This window comes from Mobula hypostoma, chromosome 22 (genome assembly GCF_963921235.1).
Source record: "Mobula hypostoma chromosome 22, sMobHyp1.1, whole genome shotgun sequence".
NCBI lineage: Eukaryota > Metazoa > Chordata > Chondrichthyes > Myliobatiformes > Myliobatidae > Mobula > Mobula hypostoma.
The window spans coordinates 41,200,938-41,213,417 of NC_086118.1; the positions used below are offsets into that span (position 1 = coordinate 41,200,938).

Consider the following 12,480-nt stretch of genomic DNA (forward strand, 5'->3'; position numbering starts at 1 on the left):
CTGTTGTTTAGATCAATAGTGTTTTTAGGAATTTGAAGTCAGTATCAGTTGGTAGGAATATCTGTCACTTGCCATAATTGTAAATAGCACATCCCATCATTTTGTTGATGGATTTGCTGATAACTTGGTAGGCCAGGACAGCAAATTCCTGGGGAAACTCTCCATGTTTTTGGGTGGTGTTACAGCTCAGCGCCTTCAATTGGATCAGAGAGTCAGCTAATTCCAGGACTCAGGTATCTGATACTTTCCCTGCGATATTATTGGAACCCTGGCATCTGTCCCGCAGACTTAATCATGTGAAGTGAACTTAATTGGCAGAAGACTTGGCTGCTCTGATGGCGGACTGCCCTGGAGGGAGCCTGCAAGGACAGCTGTTAGTTAAGGGTGATTATGAATGTTATCTCCTTATCCTATGCACACATGCAGGGGCCCTAGATTTCGATTGAGAATGATTGTGTGATATTATTTCCTGCCAGTTATTTAATTGCCCAACAACGTTTCTGTGTTCAGACTTAGCAGGCTGGTAAAACTCCAACAACTCCCTTGACGATGAAGTGCTTGGCCACCTCATCTTATTTTGGTGCCTCTCCTCCAGTCCCTTGTGGATAAGGCTGCATTCACCTCGATTCATACCTGTCTTTCCAGTCTTGGTTAGAGATAGAAACATAGAAGTATAGAAAACCTACAGCACAATACAGGCCCTTCAGCCCACAAAGTTGTGCCTGAGAAATTACCTAGGGTTACCCATAGCCCTCTAAGCTCCATATACCTGTCCAAAAGTCTCTTAAAAGACCCTATCGTATCCGCCTCCACGCACTCACCACTCTCTGCATAAAAAAACTTACCCGTGACATCTCCTCTGTACCTACTTCCAAGCACCCTAAGCTGTGCCCTCTCGTGCTAGCCATTTCAGCCCTGGGAAAAAGCCTCTGACTATCCACACAATCAATGCCTCTCATCACCTTATACACCTCTATCAGGTCACCTCTCATCCTCTGTCGTCCCAAGGAAAAAAGGCCGAGTTCCCTCAACCTATTCTCATAAAGCATTCTCCCAATCCAGGCAACATCCTTGTAAATCTCCTCTGTACCTTTTCTATGGTTTCCACATCCTCCCTACAGTGAGTTGGTCAGAACTAAGCACAGTGCTCCAAGTGTGGTGTGACTAGGGTCCTATATAGCTGCAACATTACCTCTCGGCTCCTAGACTCAATCCCACGACTGATGAAGGCCAATGCACCGTATGCTTTCTTAACCACAGAGCCAACCTGCGCAGCAGCTTTGAGTGTCCTATGGACTTGAACCCCAAGATCCCTCTGATCCTCCACATGTCTCTTCCCTTTCCCTAGATGCCCAACTGATGGAGACTGGGCTCCCCTCCTGTTACTCGTCTCCGATCTTCCCTTAATTACATCATCCAATCACACAAACTTTGCCTCCAGTTTTTGCTTCTTTATTTTTCTCTCTTAACTCCTCCATTTCTTTTGTTTTGCCAGGTCCTGTATGAGGTGAACATGAACTGAATCTTCATTTGCTCTTCAGACTTTTAGCAATCAAACTCGAATCCCCCCCCCCACCGTTTTGAGTCTGAACCTGACTATCTGCATGAGACAACGCCGTCTTTCCTCCACCCCATCTTCACAAACCTCCCAGCAGGGCTAGTACCCCTGCCAGCTTCCTCAGGTTGCTTCTGGCATGCCGCTGAGGCTGCCTCATTATCGGGGAGAGAGAACTTATACTCAACTGGCCACTTTCACAGATTTACTTCCTTATTTAATGCAAAACTTTGATGTCTTAACCAAGAACTAGTTTAGAAATAACGGAAGAGCTAGAATTAATGAGCCTTCCACGTAGGATTTCTTGACGGACGCTCTTGTTGTCTTTTTTTTTTGTTTTGATATTGTGATCTAGAGCCGAGTAAAGCTGAAAATAAAGTCGGAGACTGGCAGCACACACAAAATGCTGGAGAAACTCAGCAGGCCAGGCAGCATTCATGGAAAAAAAAAGCACAGTCGACGTTTCAAATCTACTCCTCAGCTTCTTTATCCTCCAGTCCTGCTGAAGGGATTCAGCCCGAAACATCGACTGTGCTTTTTTCCATAGATGCTGCCTGGCCTTCTGAGCACCTCCAGCATTTTGTGTGTGTTGCCCGGTTTTAGCATCTGCAGATTTCCCCTTCTTTCTGATCAGAGTCTGGCAGACTACTTTGAGGCCAAGTTCCTCGAAATGGATTCCATTGTGTTATTTACAAGCAACACCTTGTTTGGTGTGAGTTCATTCTGAATGTGTAATATTTGTTTATTTTAATATCAGCAATTGTTTCTTTCTCTTTCAATCTGCAGGTCAATGAATTGTTAGATGAGGCATTAAAGAAACTTCTGCACCCTTACACACAGAAAGATCCTAAAAAGAGAAAACAGTTGAATGGAATAGTGAAAAACCCATTTGTGGCTGGATTGTTGTCCTTTGTCATATGCAATCATTGCTCTATAACTTGCAGTGCAAATGACTTAATTACTATCTGCCAAATGTTACAGCTGCCTCAGAAAATTACTGATCCAGTTGACCAAGACATGAAGGAAACTGCAGCCATTTTCCCTCACCTTCAACAGTAGGTTCAGTACTTGTTCTAATTGTGTAGATTGCCTTGCATTTTTAATTTTTCCTCTCTTTTATTTTACCTGCCCATTTTCTATGGTTGTGTAGGGCCTTCCTCATCAGGATTTGAATCGGAATCAGGGTTAATATCGCTGTGAAATTTGTTGTTTTGTGGCAGCAGTGCAGTGCATCACATTTTTTAAAAATTATACAATATTAAAAATCTAAATTAAATAAGTAGTGTCAAAAGAGAGCAAAAATAGTGAGGTAATCTTGTGATTGGAGTGATTTGAGCCTTGTGTGTAAATCGGCTTCTTTCATCTATTAAGCTACAGAAGTGGCTACGTTCCAGAAAGCGGATAAGAAATGGAAGCAGGAGTGAGATGCTTGTTCTCTCCTGCCTGCTCTGTTGTTCAGTGAGATCATGTCTGATCTACTTCAGTGTCATTCCCCCCCACTTCCAGTAACTCCCTTCAGGCCTAGCATCCTAGCGATCTCCACAGGTGCTTTGTATAGATTTGAAAATACTCGCTACCATTTTCTTTATGAATCTATGAAATCATAAAACACAGATGCTGGAGATCTGAAATTAGAAGGGAAGCTGCTGGAAATACATAGCAGGTAAGGCAGAGTTATATGGAGAGACAAACAGCGTTAACATTTCGGATCACGGTAGGGTAGTGGTTAACACAGCACTTTACAGTACCATTGACCCGGATTCAATTCCCATTGCTGCCTGGATGGAGTTTGTATGTTCTCCACGTGACTGCGTGGGTTTGTTCCCACAGTCCAAAGACCTACCAACAACGCAGCCATTGTAAATTGTACGTGATTAGGCTAGGGTTGAATTGGGGGTCACTGGGCAGCGCGGCTCGGAAGGCTGGAAAGGCCTACTCCGCGCATATCTCTGTAAAATAAAGTCACTGGCCCTTCATCAGGGTCTTACATTGGAGATGCTTGTTAAGTTCTCATCTTCATACCAAAATGTATTCGCAAAAGTGGCAGATTTTGTAGCTAAAACACTGGGATAGAAATTGAAATTAAAAATTTTCAGATTATTCCTTGGTTAGTTTTGAAACAGTCTGAGTACCGGTCTACTTGTGATTCTTTCCAGTATGTGTGTGGGACTGATGAATATGTGTATCCAGCGCGATGTTGTGGAGTTTGTGCTGGCTCTACCTTTCCTTCACTGGTGTGTGGAGCAGAATTCAGTGAACAGTGAAGCAAGATCCAGCAGAGCAGAGCCGCTATATGGTGTTTCCTACAAAAGTTTTCGACTCCAGATTAAAAAGGTCCCTGACAAAAGAAGGTAAAATTGGTCAATTTTTAATGTTTGGGGTTAAATGTTGGTACTAAACTTTGAAAATCTCTTGTATGGTAGGATTGGGAAGCTGAGGCTTTGCTAGCCAACCAACCCCTACAGAGATATTGTTGGTGGGGGGCAAAATTCCTACCAGGGTTTCCACTGCCGTTGAGAAATAATGGCTCAGGAACTGGAAATTACACGTTATTTATGACAATGTCTGCAGCCTTATCCTGTACTCACGATGTCATATCAGCACTTCATGTCAGCTTGTACATCTACAGAATTTTTTTTATTATCCGTTAGTTATTTTATGTGCTGAGTGTGATATATGTACTGTGTTTTGCACTTTGGTCCTTGCTGTGCACACAACAGACGATCTAATCTGGATCCACACCACTTCCTCAATAGTCAAGAAGGCACAGCAACATTTTCGGATTTGGAGGAGATTGAAGCACGTAAGACTCCCTGTGCCCATTCTAAGCACCATTGAGAGCGTCCTGTCCGGCTGCATCATTGAGTGATACAGAGGCTGCCAAGCATCGGACCACAAGACCCCTGCAGAGGAGACTTAGAACTGCCTAGAGGACCACTGGGATCTTCCTCCCCCCTGTTTCTGACATTTACCGGGAGCAATGCAGACAAAGGGCTCAAAGCATTGTTGAGGAACCCACTACCCATCCGACCATCCCTTTGACCCATTACCATCAGGAAGGAGGTGTGGAGTCATCAGGGCTAGGACTGCCAGACTGGGTAACGGATTCTTTCCTCAGGCTGTGAGTCTAATGAATACCCTGCCACCACTGGGGTCCCATCACCAAGTCAACGTGCTGTTTACAGTTTACCTGTGCATTTTGAACTGTATTAATGTATGATTAAATATTGGTTTATGTGCTGTGTGTGTTACACTTTTTGTGGGTCTAGTGGAATGTTGTTTCGCTTGGTTGTGTATATGACAGTCAGATGAGAATGAACTTGAAGTGAGGAGCCTGTGCTCATCATTGACAAAGTAATGATTTCACACCAGCCTTTTAGCAAAGTAATGACTTGTGTGTGTGATCTTGTTTTTACTTAATTTAGAAAACTGCTGGAACTCATGTTTCAAAACAAGTATCTGGGAGAGACATACTCAAGGCTGATCCAGAGTTGGGTTTTACTAATTGCAAATGGAGATATTCCAGATTATGCAAAAGAAATGAAATTGACTCTGAACTGTGTAGCAGAAGAACTATTGAACAGATTAAAAGAATGTGAACTGGGAAATGCAGATCAAGATGACATTCAGGTTTGTTTTGAGTGTTTTGTATCATTGATCTAATTATTTTATTAGGGAAGAGGCATCCGTTAGTCTTGCGAGACCATGGATCTGCGCCTGGAAAGTCTTCACTCTCCAGGGCGCAGGCCTGGGCAAGGTTGTATGGAAGACTTTTATTAACTATAAGCTCATTCACAAGATACACAGAATCAGAATCAGAATCAGGTTTATATTATCACCGGCATGTGTCGTGAATTTGTTAACTTAGCAGCAGCAGTTCAATGCAATACATAATATAGAAGTAAAAAAAAAACCAAGTATAAATAAATAAATAACCCAATTATTGTATATGTATGTTAAATAGATTAAAAATCATGCAAAAACAGAAATAATATAAAAAAGTGAGGTAGTGTTCACGGGTTCAATGTCCATTTGGAATCAGATGGCAGAGGGAAAGAAGATGTTCCTGAATCGCTGAGTGGGTGCCTTCAGGCTTCTGTACCTCTTACCTGATGGTAGCAATGAGAAGAAGGCATGCCCTTGGGTGCTGGAGGTCCTTAATAATGGACGCTGCCTTTCTGAGACACTGCTCTTTGCAGAGTACCTGGGTACTTTGTAGGCTAGTACCCAAGATGGAGCCGACTAAATTTGCGACCCTTTGGAGCTTCTTTCAGTCCTGTGCAGCAGAATCGACTTACTAATTTTCTTTGTAAAGGCAAATCAGCGACTCCTTTCCTACACTATTCTCCTGCATCCATTAAATTTATCTTTTCCTCATAGTTTTGTAATAATTCATTGTAGTCATTAAGAATTTGAATCGCTGCTACCTTGAAACATTTTGTAGCAGTACTATCAGTGAACAAGTTCTTCCTGAGTAGTTTTTGCTGGATATCAAAGCGGACTCCCCAAGTGCAGAAAGAAGTAATTGAATGGATTGTTGAAATTGATTCTAATTAATCAATTAAAATGATTTTTTTAAATGCTTGAATCTGTTAAAACTTTTTAAAGCAAATGAAGAATAATGCTAATAAACCAGACGTTTATATTTTACTTTGAAATTGATGATATGAAGGACTATTTTTTTCAGGCATTTGGGAAAAGCATCAGCTATATCAAGGAAATGACAATCCAGGAAACACAAAGGTACACCTTTTATATTAGTTTTCTTTTGAAAGTGGACAGAGTTACAGTCTTAACAGCAGAGTCGGTAAAGGGGAATACCAAAATCTGATGTTTTGGTTATTCAGGTGAAGGTAGTTGTGGCTCATCTAAGCCTTGGTGTCCAACAGGCAATCCAACAGAATGGAGGATGCTGTAGTTAAGAGAAGAACCTGGATATCTGTGGACCCATGATATAGTCTGCCCCATGCCTGTGAGGAGAGCGAGTAGATACTGACTTGCCTTATTGTGTGGAAGAACTTAAAACATGTTTAGCTTTAAATTAGGTCTTCAAGTCAAGTCAAATAATGAGTGTAAATAGTTATGCATCTGAAGTGACTGTTTACCCTCAGATAGCCAATGAAGCATGATTATTTGTAGGCAATAACTGAAAATAATAATAACTTATATTAATTTGGATGATTTAACTAAGGTTGGAATTAAATCTAATGATGTGTTTTTGTAGAAGCGTCTCTAATTTGAAGGAAAATGACTTGAACTGGAGTAATAAGATGCATTCCATAATCTGCCGTCTGACGAAGGACATAGCTTTGTATGAAGTTCCAGCTGTTTCATTTCAACTTGTATTAAAAGTTGCTGAGAAAACAAAAATGCTGTTAGCAGAAGTAAGTCTTAAATTAATTCTGATGTGAAATGTAGCTGAGGTATACTTTGTTGCTGGCTGCGTAGTTAAAATTCAATTGATGTAGACTCCTGTGAAGGCTAGTCAGAAAATTACTTCTAGTCATATTTCTGAAAAGGCAGATTAGATCTCAGCTTAGTTCTCATTGGGATCTCAGTACATCCAGTAACTTAGCAGTACTACAGTACTGCACTGAAGTCCCCTTCAACTTGTGTGCTCTAGACTTGGATTGGGACTTAGATTATGAGGATACTCAGTCCTCGTTTATTGTCATTTAGTAATGCATTGCATTAAGAAATGATACAATGTTCCTCCAGTATGATACCACAGAAACACAAGACAGACCAAGACTAAAACTGACAAAAAACACATATTTATAACATATAGTTACAACAGTGCAAAGCAATACCGTAATTTGATAAAGAGCAGACCATGGGCACGGTTAAAAAAGGTCTCAAAGTCCCGATAACCCCATCATCTCACGCAGATGGTAGAAGGAAGAAAAACTCTCCCTACCATGAACCTCCAGCGCCGCAAACTTGCCGATGCAGCACCCTGGAAGCACCTGACCACAGCCGACTCTGAGTCCGTCCGAAAACTTTGAGCCTCCGACCAGCCCTCCAACACCGAGCACTGAGCACCATCCCTGCCGAGCGCTTTGACCCCGGCCCCGGCCGCCAAGCAACAGGCAAAGCCGAGGATTTGGGGCCTTCCCCTCCGGAGATTCTCGATCGCACAGTAGCAGCGGCAGCGAAACAGGCATTTCAGAAGTTTCACCAGATGTTCCTCCGTGCTTCTCACGTCCATCTCCATCAAATCAGGATTGTGCACGGCATCCTACTTGACAAGTAACAGATATTCATTACCAGAGTGGCTGCTGCGAGCCGCCATCTTCTCTTCAACTTAACCCTTTATGTAATTTTTGAGACAAAAATGACAAGCTGGTATTTGAATGAGCTGATCATAGAAGAAGAGCATAGAATGTGGAAGAACATTACACCACAGTATAGGCCATTTGGCCCACGATGCTGTGCTGACTTTTAAATCTGCTTTAAGATCAATCTAACACATCCCTCCTACATAGCCCTTCATTTTTCGTTTGACCACGTGCCTACCTAAAAGTCTTTTTCATGTCCCAAATGTATCTGCCTCTACCACCATCCCTGGCAACACATTCTAGGCACTCAGCACTCAAGATAGTGTTTGGGTTACCATTGAAAATAAGGGGTTGTGACGTTCAGCTTAGGAACGTCATGTCGTCCAATCCAGATGGTGGAATTGGGGAGAAGGTTCCAGAGAACTCTGGGTGGAGAGGTTTTTGTGACAGACACTGGGGTGGGTCGAGGTCTTTTCAGCAGGAGAGGGAGAGAGAAGAAGCTCGAGAGAACCGGCCATAGGATTTGATCTAACAGGAATGCGCAATTCAATGGAGTCCAAGAAGGGAAATTCTCCTGGTGAGCAGTGAATAGGAGTTGGTGCAATGAGTACATTGGACACATCAGCTTTTGGAAAATTTCAGCTCCAACCTTGTGTACATTTAACTGTGGGCCCTTTTCTCCCCCTTTCTTCTTTTAATAATGGTGTTGTTAAGTTTACATTCATAAACATACTTTCTTTATAATTGTATGCAGTGTACGATCTGTCACTTCTTACCGATGGCAAATTGCATGGGGCAATAGTCGCACAGTATTCACACATCCTGGTTCAGGTGGGCGAGACATTCCAACTTCCTGGTTTCGGTTGTGACCCACGTCATACCGACCCTAGGCGTAATGAGCTGCACCTCTAACGACGCCTTGTAAAAATGAGTTTCATGTGCAAAAGGGCAAGCTAAATTTTCTGAGTTTTTTCTTCTTTTCTTTTGTGGATTTGGCCATTTTCGGCTGGCTTGGATCACATCAGTGGATACCTCATGATTCTTTGTTCAGACCACTTTACCTCTATTTACTGGACATACCAATTATCATAGGCCATCAGGCCTCATTCTATAACTTTAGCTGTTGCAGCCTAGATCAACTTTTGACTCCAAAGCAGGGGTTTGCAACCCGTGTCTGGGGGTCCCTCAGTTAATGATAGGGGTCCATGGCATAAAACGGATTGATAACATCTGCCCTAAGTGTGTCATCAATGGAGAAGAGAAATTCCATCTCTTAATCGGAGAAAGCAAGATAATTGCAAATAAAAACTATAGCCGAGTTACTAACTGTTCTGGGGATGGTCTCCCACTTTTTTTGCTAAAGTTGTAGCAAGGAAAAAGTGAATCATCTACATAATTTTGGGGCTGCATTTTGAATTTAATAAAGGCAGGTCATAGCAAGAACACATGTGTTATGTGGCCAGGAGTTTGATTTCAATTTAAATGGACATGAAGACAGAGTCTATTCAGTTGGCCGGTCATTTAATCCCTTTGTTAAAAGTCTTTTCTACTGAAGTCAATGGAATGTCTTCAGTGCTAGTTATAGTGGATGACCAGTTTAATGTTATCCAGTCTTAAACATTAAAACTGTCACCATTAACCTTGGTTATTATTTACTATACCAATTGCTCCTAAGTGGTTCTGCTACCCGATAATTGTACAATCGTGCCGTTTTAAATCTTATGTATTTTGCATTCTTGGTGTCTACCAGGGCTTGTGCTGAACAAATTCTTCCTTTCCAGGAATCACAGAATGAGTCACCTCCTGAAGAAAGCAAAGTGCATATTGACTTAAAGTCAATAATTGAGAACGCTCAAACTTGCCTCCGTTCTTGGCGAACAGAAGCTGTGAATAAAATGCTGCTTTCCACAACAAAAAACATGGACAAGAAAGAAATGGAGGTAGATTTGTCTCTTTCCATTATAATGAAGCAAGATGCTGATCAAACCACCCTGCCTCGACCGGGATTTAGCATAATCCATTCAAAACCAAATCCTAAAACAAATTCTATAATCTTATGTATTCTATAGTCTTATCCTATCTTCAAATATAGAAATTTATCTAATGCTAAGATGCAATGCTTTCAGTCTCAAAAACATATTCTTCTTCAATAATATGGCCTATACACCTCCTTCCTTGCCCCCATTCAGGGTCCCAGGCAGTCCCTCCAGGTGAGACAACACTTCACCTGTGAATCTACTGTGGTCGTCCATTGTGTCCAGTGCTCCCAATGCATTGTCCTCCACGTGGACAAATGTTAAGTATCCATCAATGAGTAGATGGGGGAAAAAAATTCATCTCACCTGGAAATCAGGAGATGAGGATCTCGCCATGGGATATTCTGTTGCAGGCATGGTACTTAAGTAGTCACTGCACGTGCATTTAACATAAGAACAGAGGAAAGTAAAAGCTTGGCTCATTGGGTTCTCTAAGGGTCTCTCCTCTCAGACTGTAACCTTTTCTCTTCAAATCCTAACCAGCCTATTATAGTTTAATTGGCACGTGTTGACTCCTAACCAGCCCTTCGATGAAGGAAATGGGGACAAGTACCTCAGAGCAGGTTAGGCCTCTTAGCCTCCAACCTAATGACATGAACATCGATTCCTCTAACTCCAGTTACTTTTCACCCCCACTTCCCATTCTCACTTCGTTTCATTCCCCATTCTGACTCCACTTTTACTCTTTCTCTTCTCCTCACCTGCCCATCAGCTGAAATCTGTTGTCTCTCTGAATCCCTGAACCTGGTGACCATCTGCGAGGAAGCTAAAGATTATGAAGATAAGCGTGGAATTCTTTCCCAAAGAAAACGTGCTTAAAAAATATTGCTTCAATGTTTAGAAACAATTCATAAATATACCATTTGCCTTACAGATGTGGAAATGCCATTTCACTATGGAATATGGAGATGAAGACTGGGCAAAGACGTGGATGGAAATGACACGAATAGACCTGATGAAAAGGATACAGGAGGTAGTAAATTTTATTACAATTCCAACTACTCCAGGTATTTGGGGCTGAATCTTCTTGTAAATTTACATATTTTAAAAACTGCTGATATAACCTACTGACCTAGAAGTTAGTGGTTTTGATAAAAGTTCACCAATCTGAAACATTAAAGCTATTTCTCTACTATTCTGATGTCACCTAACATTTTCTGGTTTAATTTTACAAATATTAATTATATTTATATTAATATTAATTATACTTAAATAGGCTTTATACTATTGAATCAGAATCAGGTTTAATATCACTGGCATACTTTGTGAAATTTGTTAACTTTGCGCCAGCCGTACGATGCAATACCACACATGATAATACAGAGAGCAAAAGAAAACTGAATTACAGTAAATATGTAAAGTAGTGAATTTAAATAAGAAGTACAAAACAAAAGAAATAAAATAGAGAAAAAATAGTGAGGTAGTGAAATCAGATGGCAGAGGGGAAGAAGCTGTTCCTGAATCATTGAGTGTGCGCCTTCATGCTTCTGTACCTCCTTCGTGATGGTAACAATGAGAAGAGGGCGTGTCCTGGGTGGTCGGGGTCCTTCATGATGGATGCCACCTTTCTGAGGCACCGCTCTTTGAAGATGACCTGAATACTACAGAGGCTAGTCCTCATGATGGAAATAATCCACTATAACCCTGATGTTAAAATCAATTAATTAAAGGGCATTAAATACAAAATGTAGCTTAATGTTCCATATTACAATCTTTTTGCCTATTTTGCTATATTTGTATGGAACTGAACCACTCTTTGTGCATAGACCATGCATTGTTTTAAGTTGTTAATTAAACCAATCTATAGTCATGCAGTCTCGTCTTGGAGTGCAGAGTAACAACATGGTAGGTAAAATATATGCATGTAGTTACATAAGCACATTATATCATGAACTTTCTTAAAGATGTAAGCGCATATGTAATAAAGTCCTCTCCTGTGTAACCTAGTCACATCTCAAACAAACAATACAGCTGAAGAATTATGGGACCAATAGTTTGTAAATGTGTATATTTTATTTTCAAAATTCTGCTTCATTAATAGGAGAGCCCTTTTGACCAGGTATGGATTTACTGGAATTCGAAAGAAACTTTGACCACTTTGAACGCCATTATTTTGAACTGTTTTGAAACATGTGCGCTTAATGCGGTGGATGCAGTTTGCCAGGTAAGAGAAAAAGGCAGAACTAATTGTATTGCTCAGTTATTAAAATTATTTTCTCATCACTTTTTAACCATGGGTCTGCAAATTTCATATCTAGTGCTGTCATCAGCAAACAATCTCAGTAGCCAACATGCCTGCCAGGCATTGCTCAGTTGTTACCACTCCTGCCTTTAAGTTCAAACATTGTGGTTCAGGCAATGCTGCAGAAACTGGAGTACAAGTGTCTAGATTTATACCGTCAAAGTTCAAATTAAATTTATTATCAGTGTATGTACATATCACCATATACAATGCTGAGATTCATTTTCTTGCGAGCAAACGCAATAAATCGGTAATAGAATAATAACCATAATAGAATCAATGAAAGACTGCACCAGCTTGGGTGTTTAGACCATACGACAAGGAGCAGAAGTCGGCCATTCAGCCCATCGAGTCTGCTCTGCCATTTTA

At 41.1% G+C, this 12,480-nt stretch overlaps 1 protein-coding gene across 3 annotated transcripts in view; it reads left to right on the forward strand.

The window, feature by feature from the left end:
* The window catches only part of LOC134360308 (E3 ubiquitin-protein ligase rnf213-alpha-like), a 178,173-nt gene that overhangs the window by 38,545 nt on the left and 127,148 nt on the right, over positions 1–12,480 (forward strand). For all 3 annotated transcript variants that reach the window (XM_063074524.1, XM_063074523.1, XM_063074525.1), the window contains exons 17-24: positions 2,342–2,610; positions 3,712–3,906; positions 4,981–5,185; positions 6,243–6,298; positions 6,780–6,939; positions 9,615–9,773; positions 10,744–10,842; positions 11,911–12,033. In XM_063074524.1, coding sequence (XP_062930594.1) covers positions 2,342–2,610; positions 3,712–3,906; positions 4,981–5,185; positions 6,243–6,298; positions 6,780–6,939; positions 9,615–9,773; positions 10,744–10,842; positions 11,911–12,033 — 1,266 coding nt within the window. The remainder of the gene's footprint in view (positions 1–2,341; positions 2,611–3,711; positions 3,907–4,980; positions 5,186–6,242; positions 6,299–6,779; positions 6,940–9,614; positions 9,774–10,743; positions 10,843–11,910; positions 12,034–12,480) is intronic.